General features: G+C 42.7%; 8 protein-coding genes across 8 annotated transcripts; 5 read left to right on the top strand and 3 right to left on the bottom strand.

The window, feature by feature from the left end:
• Positions 1-389: 389 nt before the first annotated feature.
• Positions 390-1005, bottom strand: F5B22DRAFT_624249 (uncharacterized protein). Its single transcript, XM_047976111.1, has one exon. It carries the CDS (start codon positions 738-740, stop codon positions 468-470), a length of 273 nt encoding a protein of 90 aa, XP_047826500.1. The 5' UTR covers positions 741-1005; the 3' UTR covers positions 390-467.
• A 3538-nt stretch (positions 1006-4543) lies between these two features.
• F5B22DRAFT_639287 (uncharacterized protein) lies at positions 4544-6350 on the top strand (the record flags this gene model as incomplete). The annotated part of the gene is made up of 7 exons (XM_047977694.1): positions 4544-4671; positions 4731-5065; positions 5133-5194; positions 5262-5352; positions 5427-5757; positions 5811-6010; positions 6076-6350. The coding sequence occupies 7 exons, from the start codon at positions 4544-4546 to the stop codon at positions 6348-6350; spliced, it is 1422 nt and encodes a 473-aa protein (XP_047826501.1).
• A 785-nt stretch (positions 6351-7135) lies between these two features.
• On the top strand, positions 7136-9000 carry F5B22DRAFT_454294 (uncharacterized protein). The gene has a single exon (XM_047971992.1). The coding sequence runs from the start codon at positions 7470-7472 to the stop codon at positions 8445-8447; it is 978 nt and encodes a 325-aa protein (XP_047826502.1). The 5' UTR covers positions 7136-7469; the 3' UTR covers positions 8448-9000.
• A 790-nt stretch (positions 9001-9790) lies between these two features.
• F5B22DRAFT_650823 (uncharacterized protein) lies at positions 9791-10408 on the top strand (the record flags this gene model as incomplete). The annotated part of the gene is made up of 2 exons (XM_047979370.1): positions 9791-9886; positions 9944-10408. 2 exons carry the CDS (start codon positions 9791-9793, stop codon positions 10406-10408), a joined length of 561 nt encoding a protein of 186 aa, XP_047826503.1.
• Positions 10409-10761: 353 nt separating this feature from the next.
• F5B22DRAFT_650824 (uncharacterized protein) lies at positions 10762-11370 on the top strand (the record flags this gene model as incomplete). Its single annotated transcript, XM_047979371.1, has 2 exons — positions 10762-10806; positions 10867-11370. The coding sequence occupies 2 exons, from the start codon at positions 10762-10764 to the stop codon at positions 11368-11370; spliced, it is 549 nt and encodes a 182-aa protein (XP_047826504.1).
• A 598-nt stretch (positions 11371-11968) lies between these two features.
• On the bottom strand, positions 11969-15824 carry F5B22DRAFT_639288 (cytochrome P450 monooxygenase-like protein; the record flags this gene model as incomplete). The annotated part of the gene is made up of 7 exons (XM_047977695.1): positions 11969-12189; positions 12244-12345; positions 12412-12817; positions 12873-13207; positions 13278-13460; positions 13510-13738; positions 15708-15824. 7 exons carry the CDS (start codon positions 15822-15824, stop codon positions 11969-11971), a joined length of 1593 nt encoding a protein of 530 aa, XP_047826505.1.
• Positions 15825-16263: 439 nt separating this feature from the next.
• On the bottom strand, positions 16264-17855 carry F5B22DRAFT_624261 (uncharacterized protein). The gene is made up of 3 exons (XM_047976112.1): positions 17340-17855; positions 17143-17274; positions 16264-17058 (listed from the first exon to the last, which is right to left on the bottom strand). The coding sequence occupies exons 1-3, from the start codon at positions 17578-17580 to the stop codon at positions 16604-16606; spliced, it is 828 nt and encodes a 275-aa protein (XP_047826506.1). The 5' UTR covers positions 17581-17855; the 3' UTR covers positions 16264-16603.
• Positions 17856-19178, top strand: F5B22DRAFT_624265 (uncharacterized protein). The gene is made up of 2 exons (XM_047976113.1): positions 17856-18504; positions 18567-19178. Exons 1-2 carry the CDS (start codon positions 18444-18446, stop codon positions 18995-18997), a joined length of 492 nt encoding a protein of 163 aa, XP_047826507.1. The 5' UTR covers positions 17856-18443; the 3' UTR covers positions 18998-19178.
• Positions 19179-20120: the final 942 nt, after the last annotated feature.

Here is a 20120-nt window from a genome sequence, read left to right on the forward strand (position 1 = left end):
TATTATAAATATACTTATAATTTATTTATACTATAGTTATTTAATTAATTAACATTAATAATATTTATAATATATATTTATAAATATTAATTTAAGCTTTTTATTTATATTTATAAATATATAAATATATATTTATATAAACCTATATAATTATAAAGGCTTTATAATAAAGGTATACAATTATAAAAGAAGTTATTATAAAAGCCTATTTTTCATTTATATTATAATTAGCTTTATAATTATTATAAGTAGTAAAATTAAGGGGGTATATTAAACGTTAATGGAATTAAGGAGCGGGTTAATAAAGGTCTTAAAATTGTATATATATTTAGCACACCGCTTAATTGCCTTTCAAATAGAATTTAGCTAGTTAAAGCATTCAATACTACCTTAAACTAATCCCTCGAACGCACTGCAGGAGCCCTGAGGCCCACCTACGTCCGAGAAGCAGTGTATCACAGAAATAATTACTCTGGTTGAAATTCGAGTGTCGACTGGCTTGGAAACAGCTCACAGCTAAGCTCGACCAGCGGCTTCTTGATATCAAGACCCACGAGATGTCCCGGAAGCGCTTCGTCAATTATCAGTTGGCGTATATCCTGTGCGAAGCAGTGGTGGATGTCTCGATATCTAGCACTTGGGCTCTTGAGGGATCGAGAATGTCTGCATAGATAAGATGTGAGAGAAGGTGAGATTGGTGAAACGGTAAAAGCCAACCGATAAGGAGGACTTGGCGACATTTCCTCGTTTGCGCTGTGGTTCGGTAAGTTCGTCTGCCTCAGCTCCTTACAATTTGCGCAGACCTATAACTAGAAGTGACGCTACAAAGCTGTGGTACTTGTCATGGAATATTCTTCTAGAGTCATTCAATTGGTCACTCAACTCTTGTTAACTACTCCTAAATCCATCTTCGGAATTTCCAGGCATTCGTCACCGCCATGGCGTCTTATTGTAGGGCAGGGAACAGAGTCTTGCATTTATCTTATAATGTTAGTCAAGCACCAGTCTACAGCCTACTAGAAGTACGATCTTGTAGGAAATTTTCCTTTGTTACTTACGTAACAAATAAAGGTGCCACTGTTACCCGTCTAGCCCGTCCGAGGCATGGTAATTATTATTACGTGAATGCCTATCAAGCGTCATGCAATGATTAGGTACTCTTCATGAAGTATACACTAAGGCGTAGAATGGATATCGAAGTGAATGACTGTAATTTTACACTACTTAAGGCACCTACAACTAAAGAGATATATAGGTACTAATATGCTTCAATAGGTATTTGAATAGCTTCGGGTACTGAGGAAAGAGGCGATCAACGGATATAACACTTTATATTTATGATAAATTTAAAGAACAGGCAACGTTCGTCTCTTCTTAGTACCTGTATAGGTCATTATTATTTTGTATCTATTGTACGAAGTAATCCCGAAATTTCGAGATCAGAGCTGCCTGATGCATCCAACTGCACCACTCCAATATATGTCGTCTGGAATATCTACCTCGTCGTTATAGAGCCACATTACGGCCCGTTTTACGTAAAGAACAAAAGCAAAACTCAGGGGGCACGGGGTCAAATTGGTGTTAAGAGGTGGCAGAATGGTGTTAACCCCTATTCAAGCATCTTGAGTTGACCCCGTGTGTTAGGCAGGCACTAACACCATCAAATATAATGCATGCGTATCGGAACATACTCAAAGCCAATCATTGGAAGTTGATTCATTGGAGACTCTCAGCTCTGACCAATAGATGAATAATCAAAATATATCATGCAATCCCAGGTTCTATATCATGCGTCACCATCCCTAGGGCACAAGAAACCTGGTTACGAAAAAGAAATGCTCGATCAAATGCTCTCTAGGTATGTATAAGCGACTATGTCTTACCCCATCCGTCCGGGCGTTGCACCAATTCTTTAGACTAACCTCACTGAATTCGATACCCAGCCCGCTTTCTTTATGACCGCCCACCATATCGTATGTTCCGGGCTAGTTTGAAGTGTGTATCAACCCAAATACTTACCGCTTCAAGTTGCTCAGCTGTCCAGTGGGCTCGAGGCACATTGTAACTCCAAGCCGAGGGGCCAAGACTAAGGTTTAATATATTTTAAAACGCTTGATCGCATCGTCTTCATCTGCCCATTTCAGAGCAGGAATTATCGCACTTGTCGAAACCGACGCCGTTAGACTATACACAGTATAACGGTTATGATATATCTCCACCTGAGTGCGGTAGGAATAATAGGCCCAAACTGCTCACCACTTATTATATTAGAGTCTTCAGGAGGATTTGGGGGTAGGTAAAACCTTTTGTCCTGCTGTGATCCAATATCTCCACCCAGGGCTCCGCACCAGCCTCCATCCCATATTCAAGAATAGAGCTGTTGATAATACCTGGAAAACCTTCGGAACTGGCCCTAAGATTGCGCTTGAATCAGTGTGATCGCTCATTGTGAATGGTGTTGTGACCGCGACCATAGCATCCAAAGCTTCCTTGTAGATAGATCTTTTTATACATGTATATCCTCCCATAGTTATACAGATCTTTCTAGTGTGAATAATTAACAATTGGGCAATTCTAATTGTACTCGGTAGTAGAGTTCATGTAAATCTTTGATGGTGTGTATTTACCTTGGCGGCAACGGAGTATAACAAGAGCAAGTGACTGGGCTGAGAATTGAAGCTATTCAGATTATAATGATCAACTAGGGCTGCATGAGTCCTTAACCAACCAACTCATTCTAGGATGTGGGTGACTTGACTCGACTCTATATACAACTGGTCTGCCAGCCCTGACCGCCTAGGGCTCATTGGTTTGTTTCATGAAGCGAAACCTGTATAATCTCACTTTCCAATATTGCCTGCATGTCTTCGAAGATCATGAACACCCTGCAATCGCCTTCTGTACGGCCGAAGCGCAAGGAGAATTACATATCCAGCTTGTACGCGTGTGACACAGAGCTAATATCAACATCCTCACATATCAGTGATATCACAGCTGTGCCGCTTTCGTCCACTTCTAAAAGCACTTCTTTTCCTGCTTTGACCTAGATCATAATGTTTACTATATATCTAATATTTGGTCGGATCCCATTGAGGGACTATGCTAATAGAAGAGTTGAGGACTTCATCTTACTCCACTAGGGCCGATTAGCTAGTTCTTGTAGTTATTGTCATTGCGAATTGAAGTTGGCATCCACAGCCGGTTGAAAAGATTTCGAAGGGAAAGGGGTGGTGTTGGAACTTATGAGCTTGAGCTTGCCAGAAATAAATTTAGAATTCTTAGACTTTTAATGATTTCCGACCTGAGAATTAGGTATGAGCCGTATGAGCCGAGCGCTTTTTCAAATAATAATCTGCCCAAAGCCTCGGAGCATCTCATGGATTGTCTACATAGTCGTTCCTGACAACTTGGAAGATTGTGTTCATATTACGTATGAGTCCACGCACACCTTCTTCCACTTTTTGAATTATCTACGGCCGGGGCGTCGATATGGTCTAATGTGGCACTACGACCATGTCCGAGATGACACGGTACGAATACGGACATGTCGAACCTCAATTTTATTTGCGCCAAAAGCCAAGGTGCCTGCGATTTATAGAAGGTGATTGTCTCTTGTATCTCAACGTTGTTGGGAACTATTTCGTACCGGTGGGATAATGGATAATAATTTATTGTGAATACGTTTTGTGTGTTTCGGTCCTCACGGATAATTTCTTTCGATCCGAAGGAGCCAGACTCCTCTAATAATGGCACCTTGCACGGCTGACCTGGCAAGCTATAAACACATTTTCAGTCACCGAGGTTGTTCATGACATAGCGTGATTGGTAGCATATTATGCTGAAGGGATTCCATTGTGATGAATCGTAGAGATTTGCGAGCTGTAATCTTGTTTCGAAGCAAATGGCCTGATTTGCTTGATGCAACTAAGGTAGGGCTACTATTTACCCTACTAGATGTGTTGATCCAGCTATATTCATCCCCGATCTTGACCCAACGTGTATCCCAAATCTTGGTGCAGCGCTTATGATATTAATGAAATGGGCGTTAAGAGGGAAGTGTGATGACGCTGTATACTTCCATGACGGAACCTGAGAATTGACTAAATAATATTAATCAAAATACCAAATGCTTGGGCTCTAGTATAAACAGTTGTGATAGGTAATTAGGAGGTAGATCAAAGAATGCGCCTGGGCTTATATTGGTTATTTTTAACCCTGATCCCCGTGTCAAGTCCCACATACGTCACATGAGCACACCTAGCCTCTTTACCGAGCAATTGTTAGTTATGTGCGTGCATTTTCTACCGGGTCTACACAGTAAATTCTTGTTCGGATAGGCAACTTATCGGCGCGTCGCATATAACGTTCGTTGTACCTTTGATCTCATAGATGATGACGATTTCTGAAAAGCGGAGGGCGCATTTGCGTCTCACAGTCTAGTCTAATGGTCCCAGGCAAGTATAGTTGCGCAGGGACCCTAACCTCCAACAACCAATATCCATAATTCGCCAACCTTCGGATACAATCTTCCCCTGCTCACATTATGGCGTCGCTTAAATTAGAAAGGAGGGCCTCTGCCATGGCCGCCTGCGAGCTCCTTCGAATAATCTTTCCTGGGCGTATTGCCTTTCCAGCTGATGCTAACTACGGCTCTGAAATGGAGCTTTCATGGTAATGTCGCACTACTAGCATCACATACTGCAAGACATGTCTATTTAACATCTCATCAGGTCGTCAAATTGCTGGCTTCCCGCCGCTTGCTTCGTGCGCCCCGCTGACGCTAATGGCGTCGCCCAGGTGCTCAGGGTGGTGAAGAAGACTGGGGCCAGGTTTGCTGTTCGCGGTGGTGGACAGAATTTCAACCCTGGTTTCTCTAGCGTCGGGGGCTACGGGATCGTCCTCGACCTACAGGACCTCAACTCCCTCTACCTGGAAAACGATAAAACATTGCAGGTTGGTGCTGGGAACACATGGGGCCATGTCTTCAGGTTTCTAGACCAAAGCGGACTATCTGCGGCTGGTGGCCGCCAGAACAATGTTGGAGTCTCTGGTTTCCTTTTGGGAGGCAAGTGACTCCGTTGTTCATCACTTCTGCTTCAATACATGGCCGCTCATCTAGTCTACTCCTCTAGGTGGAATGCCGGCATTTCCTAACCTTCATGGCCTGGGCGCCGACAATGTCAGGAACTTCGAGGTGGGTTGCTGCTCTCACGTGGTGCTGCCATGTGTCGCGCGACGAAGACTAATCATCAAGTTATCAGGTCGTGCTTTCTAACGCTACGATCGTCAACGCAAACGCCTACGAGAATGCAGATCTCTACCTTGCACTAAAGGGAGGTGGTTCGAACTTCGGTAATCATTCATCCTATGATGACACTTGTGAGACCATAGGTATATGATATTGGACAACTGACGTCACGAGATAGGGGTTGTTACACGTTTCGATATCGCTACATATCCTATCATGACCGAAACGACAATTGCAACATTTAGGCTAGAGGGCTACCGGGAAGTGCTTTGGACCGTAGTGCAGGCACAGGAAGCGATGGAGAAAGACCCTAAAATTGGCATGTTTCTAACTGTCAACCCTGGATTCATAGCTGTGGGTCTACTTTACGCAGACGCGATATTAGAAAGGCCTCACGTCTTTGAGAGCTTCTTCAAGCTCAAAAGCCTCATTCAAGTCGTTGTGCCAACGACAACCGGAACTATGAAAAGCCTAGTGAACGCAATAGGACCCCTGACACCCCCGACAAGGTACAAATTAACTCGCAGAGCCATGGTAACATCGGCTGACCCATACTCTACAGACGCTTGATCTCTACTGTCACCACAAAAGTATCCTACGATTTCTACCTAGCCGTACATCAATTTTGGCTTGATACTGCGAATCATCAACCGGGAATTGATAGCTTGTCATACAACATCCAACCAGCGTCTCCGGCTACTGCTCAGCTAGGGAAAGACAAAGGTGAAAATGTGTTAGGACTCGAAAAAGTAACCCAAACATGTATGCCCTAATTAACCCCCCTTTTCCAACACTAGTTCAATGTTTTAACGCGGGCTGACTTCCAGGGTGGTCCTTTGTGGCCGAATGGTCTGACTCGGTTAACGATGAGCGGGCCTCTCAGGGGTTGGATGTTTTGCAGCAGGGCATAGCTAGGCTAGCCGAAGAACAAGGCCAGAGCCTGGACTTCCTATCTATGAACGCAGCTAAATACTCACAAGATGTACTGGGGAGTTACGGACAGGAAAACGTTGCAAGGCTTTCAAACACTGCAGCAAAGTACGACCCTGAGGGATTTTTTCAGACGCATCAAAACGATGGCTTCCTTCTGCGGAAAATTTGAACATACGTACATACTACGTAGTGTCCGTGGGGTCAAGGACAGGGGTGCCAGATCGCGGTGGCAGGGGGGGTGAAAGGTGCAATATATATATATATACTTATATATACGATGGTTCACCTCTTACAGTAGTGTATCTGCGGCAACGGCTGTATCCGAAAAGTCTCCGTTTTACTGCTTGAGGCCAAGAGGTGCTAAAGCTGTACTGTTCAATGCTGAAGGCTGCTTTAGTCCATCCTCTCCAAAGTAAGTATGCAATGATTCCTCACCATGAGAACCGTTCGACCGAGTGGTAAGATCTCACCTGGCACTTTATGTTGTATGCAACGTGAATGCAAGTAAGCCTGCCCCAATTCGCTATAACCCGAATAATTTGCCCGCTTTCATGATATGTGTTGGTAGAACCGATAGTAACGTCAACCATGTAGTTGTTAACAACTGTAGTCAGTCGCATACATACTACTTAACATGGCGCATTATCGTGGAATATGGTATGTTGGAGTCCAGCTTAGACCAATCATATGGTTTGCTAGCTGCAAGAGGCTGAGGCTGTCACATCTCTCTCGCAAACCAGCCGGGATAAGACACAGCATGGGATACATTAACCCAAGCATTAGCTGGCACCATCTGACGCTCGGCAACTCGGCTCGATTATCTGGCCCCACTGTCGTAGTAGCGATGATCTTGCGATATCTTCTTAGTGATTGATAAGAGGGTAATCCAACTTACCTATCCTCGCCGATTTCTACGCCCTAGGTAATTTGCTCCCTATTCCATTAGCTTTGCACAACATAGAGACTTGCTGTAGATGCCTGCAAATATTGTGTGAGATACTGAATTTAGTATATTCCTTCCTGGACATTCGCGGCCATCGTCATTGGGTATTAAGTATGGCCTTGCTACCGTATCTCGCCCATGACTGGTGGCGGCACAACAGATTCTGGCGCGTGATCCTCCCCTTCGGTACGACGCTGCTTATATAATCCCATGTGGCAGATTCCATTCGATGAAACCTCGTGGAGTTAGTTCGCGAATTGATCCATCACCGTTTCAACTTATGCATGCCATTTGACGCATGCGACATAGTACTTCGTATTAGAAGAACAACGGCGAGCTACTCGGATGTATTGCCGTGCTATGGCGTATGGTACTGCTCCACCTGTGAGCCCTCCTTTTCAAAGGAGCGACCAGCTGAACCGAGAGTCCAGTTCTGACTTAGCTATCCGGCATGGAATCAGAGACGTACCAACTGAGTGGGATGATCGCATTAATAGTGATCTCAAGGCTACGATACTGGATGAGATATACCCCTCTCTGTGGCTCGTCGGACAGAGATCCCCTGTCCATGTTGATCCGCTGCACAAACAAGTGTTGAAGAACCGTGCCATCACGATCGCCGAGGACCCGAAACTCCATCTCGTGTGGTATTATAACACGGTTTATATAAAGCCCCTCCCAGTCTATCTTTTGAACCACGCTATTTGGGAAGCACATCTTCCCGAGCCGGTGGGCGAAGCGCCAGAGCATCGATCACGGTATGATAAATATAGAGCTGCACTTGGATTCCTCAGAAGTTATGGTCTTTTGATACGACACGAGTCCGACTTCATTATCGCCCAACGGGCTAACTTATTGCCCAAGTATGTATCGTTTCAGCGGTTTCAGATCTTTATTCAACCGTTTCGATCATGTAGCGACGACCAAGTATCGCTCCGTTATCAGTATGGACAGCTTCGCCTTACCCGGTTGAACTGGGCGGTTCGCATCATCAAATTCTATCGTATTATCAGCCGAAAACAAACGCAGGAGCGACTCCCATGGAATTACCAAGAGCAACTCTGGCAAACATCACAACATATTCAGAAATACGCTACTCCATTGATATTCGTATTTGCAGTGCTCTCGCTCATCCTCTCCTCAATGCAAGTTGCCTTTGCTGCTCGTGAAGCGACGACCTGGGACGCTTTCGTGCGAGTTTCGTGGGGGTTTTCTATCGCTATTCTTGTCTTTGCTGCCACCCTCGGTGTGCTGGTCATCGCTCCCGTGCTTCTGGTTGTCATAGTTCATTATCGTTCAGCGGTGAGACGTCGGACACAATAAACACGTGTCGGGGTCAAAAGGTTGATCACCCTGTGCTTTACATCCATAATTTATTATCTCACAGAGCAGCCTGCCAGGCTTGTGACGCTAGGGACAGTATAAGCAGGGCTTAGAGTTTCTCTTGATTAACCCATCGTTCCGCAAATAGGGCAACCAGCCGTGCCATCTTCACGCTCTATGCAATCTTAAGTGACACAAAAGCTCGACCGGACGCGGTATTCAAGTTGATGGATATTTGAAGTGGGCATTAGCAATCCAACGACAGTGCTTTTTCATAAATTCACAGACCACTAAGTGCTGCTAGGGCTGCTGGATCTGGAAGCCCTTCAGGGCGTTCAGGGCCATAGAGTAGCGTTGCTAGAAGGCTATCCCCATACTAAGTATGTAAGTTATTGGCTTCTTGGTATTCTTGGCATGCGAGGGACTTCTGCACTGAGAAGCAATGAAATCGCGATCGCGCTCATCTGCCCGTCATTTCACAGGCAGGACCGCCGACTGCTCTAGCTGAAAGGCAGCGGTGATTACTGCTCTTGGGCGCCGAGGCATGGTGCAATGTGAGATTAGGTAGTATCATCGCTATGTTTAGGCTGGACAACGTCCTCCTTCAGAGTCCTTTCTACCTATAATTCGATTATCAGTCCCTGGCTACGTGGGCATTTTCATCGCACTTATTCAAAACTTATCCTCTTACTCATGTTTATCATCGCTCGCCGAAACTCTCAAAGCTCGCCCCTGGAGGTTTGCTCATGTAGAGCTCCGATGACTCTAAACCAGTCATAGAAGAAAGAAGATGAGACGAGGGTTAAGCTCGCTTATGCCGGATTAGGTCGACAAGACGCACAAAATGCGCCTTTCCCTGAACTTCGCCACCCACTTGCGACCAGGGGGGAACAAGCGGAAGAGAAAAACTATGCTGAATGTTTATTTCTGATTATATGGGGGGAGCGGAGGTGTGAACCTCGATTTGTCGCATCTTGCTTAACCTACCTGCCTACTGGGCCCCAATCTGGATCTGAGGCCACCAGCTGAGAAGTTCACGTGTGATCAGTACCTAATCTTCGTAGTGTGGATGTAGTGCTAATTGTGCTTAGTCCATTTATGGCGTACAATGAAGTCGGTACATAGTACTAGGAATGCACTTGTATTTTACTAGAGCGTCCGAGTATGGAGCTTTCGGCGTCTTTGGGTCGGGCCTGGATCGGCTTGGAATCCGACGCCGAACATTTGGTGTAGATCGGCCTAGTTCGGAGAGGTAATGTAAGCCAGTCCGCTTGAGTCGAGCTCTAGTACGAATGCCGCATCCGCACTTCAATGTAGCATTCTATTTATTCTATCTTTACAAAATGGCAGCACCGAGCGAGATCAATGTTTCGGATGTCACTGGACGATGGGCCCTCAACCGGGCCCTCTCAGATCAGCTGGAGCCGTTATTCACACTGGTAAGTTCGTAGATCGCGATGCAAAGCTACAATTACTCATGTCGCTAATGTTACTAGCAAGGTATCCCATGGATCATCCGTAAGGTGATCAATTTCGCATCGCTTGAGCTACAGTATACCAAAGACCCTCCCAGCGATCCGACAGCGGCAACGAGCTTTTCCTTCAAGCAGACTGTCCGGCCCGGTGGATTCGATACGATAAACAGATACGTCCTTGACGGCGACAAGCGAACAGACACCGTACCAATCTTCGGCGAGGTTACCATGTATGCTAAATATCTTAACCGCGACGAGGTCACATTAGAACAAACTCTGGGAACAGGAATCCAGGGTGACGCGGAAAAGGACGTGGCAATAATAGAGGTTACTGAAAGCAAGAGTATGGGCTGGAAGGCCGAGACTGTATGGGTATTTGAGACAATCGACGGAGAATATCGCTTGTGCAAGTATAACAGAATTTGGAAGGGGGACCAAAGTGCAAAAGCCAAAATGGTGCATGATTACATTGGGCCACCCAACTAAGGCGTTAAATTCTTGGTTGAATCAATCGAAATAGGTTTGAGAAACATCACAGTGAAACGTGATTTACTTGTATCAAAGTGATGATCACAGTCACAGCGTGTGTGTCGCATACTCATGTCTCGAGCCAGCTATTATTCAAACATACAATGCAGTTGCTTCAATACCGATGGGTACGCAATTGTTTACGCAGCTTTCAACCCGTAATATGACGTCACTTGATGCCGAGAGGGATAACGAGCTTTGGACTTGTTCATTTCTAAAACAACTACGCCTTCACTATTTTGATATCAACCACAGTAGAAGAAAATCCAAGCACTATGGCAAGTTAGTACCGTCTATTCCAGGCGACAAAGATGACTCACAACCTTCTCTTCTGCACAGCCGAAGAGGCCAAGCCCGTAAAAGACCACTTCCTCATATTGCACCAAGACTAGAATTGACATGATAATTACATTCAGTTCGTCCCCAAGATTCTTGCATCTGAGCAGGCACAGGGGATTTATCCATATGCCCTTGTTGAGTCGAGTCAAGGGTTCCAGCCGGGACAGCCATATAGAGACCAGCTACGAAAAGATGATACGTTCAATACTGATTTCATCGGCGCTTCTATCAATGACTGCGGGGCCTGGGCGCTGAGTAAGGAGAACAACAAGTACTTATACACCGATACCATCATTACTGTTGACGCACTGAGCGTAGAGGACGAAACGGTCACTTTATGGGTTTATCCCCTCCACCAAGACGCTCCCTTTCTACGCCGCGACCAGGAGCCTGAGATTTGGTATCCGTTTCGAGTCCATTATACAAAACTTTGGCCACTTTTGGTTGAGTTCTTGGACATGGGTAGACCGGCTGATACGTACGGGACATTATTCATGCGCAACGAAGAATTTACTGATGCAAATGGGGTTTTTGATTTTGATAAAGCCAATGAGATCATCCTTACTGGAAATGGAGGGTAAATTTTGAAGATCAGTATTGGAATCGGTGCAACGAACTGGAAAATAGATTATGACGTAAAACACTCCTAGAGCGTAGCAAAAATTTAGTTCCGTGACTCCTAAGGGCGATGAACGTACCTGATGTAATAATATAACAAGGGCAGTTGAACTGGGCTTGGAACTGAGGATTCTGATTACAATGATCAACTAGGGCTGCAGTAGTCCTTGACCAACCAACTCCTTCTCGGCTGTTGGTGGCTTGAGATGACTCTATATACAAATGATCTGCCAGCCCAGACCGCCTGGGTCTCTAGGGTCTGTTTCAAGAAGCGAAGTCTGTATAACCTCACTTTCCAATATCACCCAATATTGCCTGCATGTCTTGGAAGGTCATGAACAGCCTGCAATGGTCCTTCGTACGGCCGAAGTGCAAGGCGAACTGCATTCTTCAACCGGCACAGAGGTTACACGTGTAACAAATAATCACGAGCAGGCATAGACAGAAACTAATGAATTGCAATTTAATTGAGGTACTCAGCACATCGCTCAATTAACTGTGAGATAGAAACCCAGCTTGCTAGAGCACTCAATACTACCTTGACTTGATCCCTTGTATGCCCTATAGGGCCTGTGAGGCCCCCGGCAGTGCAAGAGAAACTCTTTCTACAAATATTAAATGCAACGGCCCAGAAACAAGAGTATGAGTATCTTTTTTTCCATCTAGGAATGCCTCCTTGTTGTGTTCGGGGGCAGGTTTCATGTCATATCGTGACACAATCTCGGCCACCACTCGACGAATCTCTATGAGCGCTAATCGTTTCCCAATACATCCGAAGGGGCCTATTATAATAATTAATGAACGTCAAACGTATTGGGAAGGCTATTCAATCTTACCAGAGCCAAATGGTATGAAAGCTGATCTATAGTTAATCAATTCGGGACGTGTGGTCCAGCGATCGGGGATAAATTCCAGTGGACGGTCAAACACTCGAGGATCTATTGCCACGAAAAAGGTTAGTTCACTATTCTTCAACGTTGTGTAAATGCCTGAGCTGCCTATACCTCGAAAAACGGTGTATTGAGGCACCTGCACGATTGTATTTCCGGGGATGAATTTGTTGCCAATGCGTAAGCCTTCAGGAGGCGTTACTCGTTGATTGCCAGATGGTACAGGTGGGTGTAGTCGCAGCGTTTCGTTGATCACTGCATCTAGGAGATTGACTGTTTGCAAGCTCGCAGATGTTAAGTCGGGAAGTGCGTCAAATTCCCGTTGTAATGCTCGCACGAGCATCGGGTCATGCGCAAGGTGAAAAAAGACGTGCGTGAGTGCTGCAGCTACGGTGTCACTACCGGCGATAATGATTACATGGGCATCGCCGTGTAGATCGAAGCGATCCTTTCGAGTTTTCGCACTTTTATTATATGCCTCTAGAAGCCATGAGAAGATATCAGGTTGGTCTGGGTCGTCCTATACTTATACTGTTAGTTTGTGTGGCTTAGGAATAGGAGTCTAGCTTTTGTACCTTGGCTCTTTCATTGATTTGATCCTGTACCCATGCCCAAAACTGTAAGTAACTGTGATTAAGAAGCGGGATTCTTTTGAGGAAGGGTAGAAGCCAGGGTAGATGAGAGAAAAACGCCAAGTTGTACACTTCCCCGCGGATGGACCTAAGCGCGTAGCCCTCGTTGCCACCTGCTAACATGTTTGATGACTTATTAAATGCAAGACTCTCCATTATGTCGAACGTGAAGAAAGTAAACCATTTGGTTATGTCGATTGGTTTAGACCGCTGTTTGTTGATGACGTTGAGTAACTGGCTAATCGCTATAGTTATCCGAGGATCATATCCGAGTAGCGCTAGATTCAGCAAGGGGACACTCTATCAGCAACGGGTAGTATCGACGACGGGAAAGAATATGGCTTGTACCTTTGGTACTAAAACCTTGATCCCACACTTTGCGACGCCGGGCGTGCTCTTCCTTGTCACGTATCATATTAAGGGGGGCTCGAGGCTCTAACAATGTATACCAAGGACCTTTTGTAGTTGGAGATTGGTATCCGTGTATAGCCAAAACAGCCTCTGGGTCCGCAATGGATAGTTCTGATGGGCCTTTGATCGTCAGAATCGATCTGATGCTGCCAGTTTTGATGTGACTTACCGACGCGAACGTAGTCTCCATACTCTTCGTGTAGTTTTCGGATCTCCTCGAACAAGTGTAACTTCTTGATTGACCGTTTCGTGATATAAAAATTAGTGAGTCGGGCTAGAAAGGGGCCTGGGTACTTCGACAGTCTGTGATAGAATACCCGATATACTAGAATACTCAGATAAAGCCCGAATATGTGACAACCTGCGAACTTGACAGCCTCAAAAATGGGCACGCGAAACTGAATATGGGAAACGGACACTCCTGTAAGCAAATCGCAAGGGTCCCGGGCCACCACGTCACGGGCCACCCCGCCACGCGCTTTTTACGCAAATTCGCGTATATAAATCCCTATATCTAACGTAGTTAGTTTTTACCTTTTGACTTTCTTTTTATATTTAATTAAATTGCCTTTTTATATTAAATTTTATAATACCTTTAATTTTTAAAAAAAAGCGTTATTAAGGTATTATTTATAATATTAAACTTAATTTAAATATTAAAATAATAATATAAAAATAGAATATTTTTAAAATTACTTTATAATATTATTTTAATAGAATTTTAACTTAAAAAAAATAAATTAAAGCTTTTAATCTTTTTTATTTTATTTAAAATATTAATTAATATATTAAATAATTAATTAAATTAAATTAAGCTATATATTATTATTAATTAAATTTTAAACTTTTATAAATTTTATATTTAATAATATTAATATTATTAAAAAGGTTTTTTTATTATAATATTAAAGCTTTATTTAATAGAATTTATTAATTAAAATTATTAAATTTTATATAATTAATTATTTAAAAGTTAATAATATTATAATAATTAATATTAACCTTTTTTAATTAATTTAAAGCTTTAAAAATTATTAATATTTTAAAAGATTATTAATATAATATAAATAAAATAAAGGTTAAATAAAGCATTAATAATAATTATTAAATTATTTATAAAATAATTAATTATTTAATATTTAAAAAAGATATTAATAAAAATAAATAAATAATAATATTAAAATATATTATTATTAATAATTATATTTTTTTATTAATAATAATTTTTAAAGGTAAAAATATTTAATATTAATAATTTTTATAATAAAATATAAACTTATAAAATAATTAATTTTTTTAAACTTTATTTAAAGGATAGTTTAATAATAAAATTATATTAAATTAATTTAAAAAGGTTTTTATATTATAAATTTAAACTTAATATAATAATAAATAAATAATATTAATATATAATAATTATAATAATTATATAAATAATATTTTTTTAATAACTTATATATTAAATAAAATATAATTAATCTTTTATAAACTTTATTATAATTATATTATATAGGTATTAAATATTAAAATTTTTAAACTATTAAAAATATAGCTTTATAATTACCTTTATAAATACCCTTTAATTAATTTAAATATTATACCTTTTAAAAAAAATATATTAAAAGTATTATAATTTATAAGGATTAATATTTTAATGCTTAAATAGGTTAAAAATATATAAAAAATAATTAAAATATTTTTATAGGATTAAATTAAACTATTATTTTTAAAATATATAATATTAAAAAAAATATTTTAAAAGTTAAATATAAAGCTTTTATAATAAAAAATAAACTTAAAATATTAAACTTTTTAATATTTAACTTTAAATATATTATAATAATACCTTTAATAGGTTAAAATCTTTAATAAAGTTATTAAAAATTTATTATAAATTATTATACGTTTAATATATTAATATAAAGGTTAATTATTTAAAAGGCTTTAAAGGTATTAAACCTTTAAATTAATAAAATTATAACTTTTAAAGCAAAAGTTTAATACCTTTAATTTAAAGTTAAAAAATTAATTAAACTAAAAAGAAAAAAGGTAAAAATAACGCCTAGGTATAAATTTATAAAAATATTAAATATATAAAAAATTAAATATAAGGTATATAATAAAAGGATTTATAAAAACGAGGTAAATAATTATAAGGTGTTTAAAACCTTAAAAAACCTATTAAAGATTATTTAAAAGGATATTTTGGAGCTTAAAGATTATATTATAGCTATAACCGCCTAAAAACAGCGATCGCAATCGTTTTCGTTAAAAAATACAGCTTCAATTGAGTGGTGTTGGGTGGGTGGTAGGGTGGCCCATGACGTGGTGGCCCGGGACCCTTGCGATTTGCTTAATGAATATCACGAGGTAAAATATCAAGACGAAATGCGACACTACGTCCCATTCGCCCACACGAAATACCAGGACATGAGTCGAAATGCCGCTGGCAGTCGCCAGAACGTTGGTCAAATTTGCTGACATTCCGCTTCGTGGACGACGAGGATCCGGGTGATCTAGAAATTTTAGTAATAAATGTCGAGGTAGGCCAACTTCCCAAGCTCCAATATACTGGGAAGGTCGCAACAACGATACAGCAGTTTAGGTGCCAGATGCTGTCCACGTGATTGTATCTAAATGACTGCCAGCTGTTCGACAAAGCCACTCATATGTAGCTGGCTGAAACTATCGAATACGATCCCATAAGCGCCACGATCCTGTTACGGAAAAGCAACTGTGTGGCGGCACAAAATGCAACCAAATACGCACTCAGGACCACTAATCTAGGATAACTATGGGACTGGAGATGGCATTAATACACAGTATGTCGTTCATCCCAGCATTTGCGGTAAGCTAACGTTTAACATCCTCGAAACGGATATGACTATTATGTACGTTGTAGCAGAGCATATTTACAGCGATATTTTCTGGGGTTTCTTGCTAATCTCTGTATTAACCTAGGCTCTGATGCTAAGTTCCTAAGGGGCCCCATCACAATGTATACCATAAACAGTAGTTTTTTGGGGTGACTAATCCTGTAACTGAACTATTATCGCAACTGGTATGCTAGAGGACTGTATTGGCGGTTGGAGACGATGAAATGAAGAATTCAATTGCACAAAAGTAACCCCATGGTATTCCCATGGCACCCCTCAAGCAAAGTTTGTGGGGGGCACCACGGGCACTACCTACATATGTACCCAGACACTCCAAATCCCATCGCAGGCGTTCCTTGGCACCCAGAACAAGCATATTATCCTACATCAAGGGTTGTAGCTAAGCCGAACAGCGTCCGCGGGCTGTGTCCACGTAAAGTTATCCGGGACGTCGACGGCTCGCACCTTCAACCAGTCCTGCAGTTTACTCCAATCAACACACTTGTGGTGTGTGAGGCCGTTGGGAGTCGGATTCTGGTGATCGAGGACCCAATTATACGGGATAATGCCCGTGTCGAACTGGCACATGAGACTCTGCCGGATGTAATCAACACAGTGCTCATAGTGTCGCTCGTACAGCTCTGGAATCATCTTCTTCTTGTCTTGTGTCTTCGGGAAGTACTCCATGTAGTGGTCCTGCCAGATGTAGTGGAGGCAGTGCAGCTGGTGAGTGCCAATAGTGGCTGCAATGTAGCCGCCACCAGACTCCTCGGGGAATTGAGCAGACCAGTCTGGGTGCTTCACCTTCAGAATGTCCTCTTTAGTGACGCTGATCATGCCATCTATTACAGGCACATTAGTTTGTAGTTGATAGACATCGACGAGTATGGGGGTGTGCGTATTGTTGATGTCATGACTACACCTACATTTCATGATATCGTACCATGCCTTCTCAACTTCCTCAGTAGGTGGTCCTGTCCAAGGTGTCTGATGCCAGAGGGAGCCATTGAACATCTTTTCAGTATAAGGATGCGGAACTACCGCATCGTTCACCGGAGCTACACGTATTTTGGCCCAAGGTTAGCTCTCTGACTCAGACATGGTCTCGATTGGATGATCTCACAATAGAAATTGAATCTATCCCAACAAGCGCTCTGGGTATTCTGGTTCGCAACCTGTGTGTAAATCAACAAGCCGACTATAGCGAGCGCGCTGATTCCGTGGCCGGTCCAGTGCATTAGCGATTTGCGCGCTTTGGCCCGGCCGTCCAAGCTGGAGCGGTAGACGGCATCGTCTAGGAATGGTCTGTCTGACTCTAGAGACGACTCGCCTGACAAATCCTTATAGCTGTGCTTTTCAAACATGTCGACGATGGTGAAATTTGGGTTGCCAGATAGAATTGGTGATGTCTGGCGAGGTGTCAGAGAAGAGCAACGATGTGAGGGGCACCTTGGTTGTAAGAGGAGAAAAGACAGCTCTGAATTGCTATGAAGGAGGGTAAGAGGAATATGATAATCAACTCCCGGTAGACCGAACAGCAGGTTTCGTCGGTCATAGGTCACGCATACCTCATTCTCCTCATTCTCATATATCCGAACTTTTACTCGCGATACGCGCTTAAGGACTTGGTATCTGCTGATTAATTGCTATAAGGTCTGTTTAATCACGAACGCTGCATCATGATTGTCGCTGCGGCGAGTCACGACGTTGCAATGTATGCACGTTGCAGTGGATGTGCTGTCAAACCTAGATCGAAACTCCAACTCTTATCCAGACAAGATATTAACAACTCGGCTTTTCTCCAATCAAGACAACATATCAGTACGCTGAGTATGGATGAGTGAGACCCGGTGACATGAATGAATGAAACTGTCGCAGTCGGGCCGGAGCCGCGGATAGCTGGACAACACATCATCGTTCTCTCTTTGAGGGGAAGTTCCTGAATAATTGGGCGTCAAGTAATCTCCACACACTCTCAAGAAGCTTCCCCTCCTCACCGGCATACTGCAGCTGTCGCAAAGTGGTCTCTCTCCAATTTCCGGAAATGTATGGGATATTCGAGTTTTGTCTTCGAGATATAACCTATACCCGAGTGAAGCGATTGTGATGCTTCGAGCGTAATTATAAAAGACGTGCAATTACGCCCCTTTCCAATACATTTTCTAACTCCGCCATCCACCCTACCTTGTTAACTCGTATAGTTACTACTAAACCTCAAATCTTCACCATGCTTGCCCGTCTGTCTATCATTGCCCTTACCCTGACGTTGGCGGTGGCACGTCCCGCCCGTAAGAGCACTGCCCACTTTCATATAACTAGAAGGTTGCAACCTAGTTAACAGAGCCCTTAGACTTCGAGACGGACCCTATGTTGCAGGTCGGCGAGAAGGCTGCTTCATCTTACGCAGAGAGCAAGAGAGCCCATTTCGAAACCGACCCGATGCTGCAAGTTGGAGAGAAGGCTGCTTCATCTTACGCCGAGAGTAAGAGGGCTCACTTCGAAACCGATCCAATGCTGCAAGTCGGCGAAAAAGCTGCGTCATCCTACGCAGAGAGCAAGAGAGCTCATTTCGAGACGGACCCTATGCTGCAGGTCGGCGAGAAGGCTGCTTCGTCCTATGCAGAGAGCAAGAGGGCTCACTTTGAGACCGACCCGATGCTACAGGTTGGTGAGAAAGCTGCTTCTTCTTACGCAGACGCCTATAAGAGGGCTCATTTTGAGACGGACCCCATGCTGCAGGTCGGCGAGAAAGCTGCCTCCTCTTACGCAGACTCCTACTAGATAGGGATGGATGCTGCGGCGCAATATGACGAAACACTCTCATAGCATATCATATGGATAGTGGAGATAATTGACTCGAGTTGTGTGGTTCGATGCAGACTGCAGATCAGAATGTCTATACTACTTATGTTCCGTACCATTCTGGCAAACCTTATCAATGACCCCGTGCATTTATCCCTTGGCTCCAAGATCCCCCTCCTCTAGAACTTGAATCTTGGCTCGGTGCTTGGCCCTTGTAGAGCACCGTCATCACTTTAATGACCGTTTCACCTACGTGACATTCTACAGTATGAATCTAAATGTCCAATTAAAATATCACTTTAACTACCATTTCACCTCCGTGACATTGCTGACCCAGTCTTAATCACGTGCTATGTTTCTTCTTACCCATGCTAGTGGATTAACTTTGCCAATACCTAAGCCGTTACCCAAGGGACACCAAAGCTAGTGTAGCTTTCTGTACTTGCAGTTATCTGTTTCAGTGGGGTACAAATGTGAGAGATATCTATACTTCTAATTGGTCATATAAAGTCTTGGCAAGTCACGGAGGTGAAATGGTTGTTAAAGTGATAGAAGCATCTTGCATCCATAATACCTACATTTATAAATCACTACACCAGTTTCATCGTCGTCCTAGGCAGAGGTTAAAGTACAGGTGATGTTAACCCATCAGCAGGGGTAGAAAGAACCATAACAAGTGATAAGAACTGAGTCAGCCATGTTAAAATGGTACCGGTAGTTACTTAAAATGATACGCCCAGTTTGTTGACACTTATGTTGCAATAAATTTGGCAAAATACACCATCAATTCCTAAGAAGTCTCTTTCCAACCCTTCTAGATTATTCCCTGCCTTTCAGCCCTGCTAGCGCTGATACAAACCCTTGTTTTCTGTATTGTGCTTACGTGTACACTCGAGGTCCTGGAAGAAGAAGGCCCGTCTACCTACATAGTACTTCACTCAAACTGGTCTAGGTTGGTTAAACGCATATATTGGGGGGGGGGATGGGCCTTAGGAAGCCTAATTGCATACGCTTGATCAAAGTCAGCCACTGCGCGTAGGCGTACGTACGTAGTGCGCCTTTATTAAGCCAGCTACGCAACTAGACTCCGAAGGCTGCCCAA

Source organism: Xylaria bambusicola (genome assembly GCF_022495145.1).
Source record: "Xylaria bambusicola strain CBS 139988 unplaced genomic scaffold F5B22scaffold_59, whole genome shotgun sequence".
Lineage (NCBI taxonomy): Eukaryota > Fungi > Ascomycota > Sordariomycetes > Xylariales > Xylariaceae > Xylaria > Xylaria bambusicola.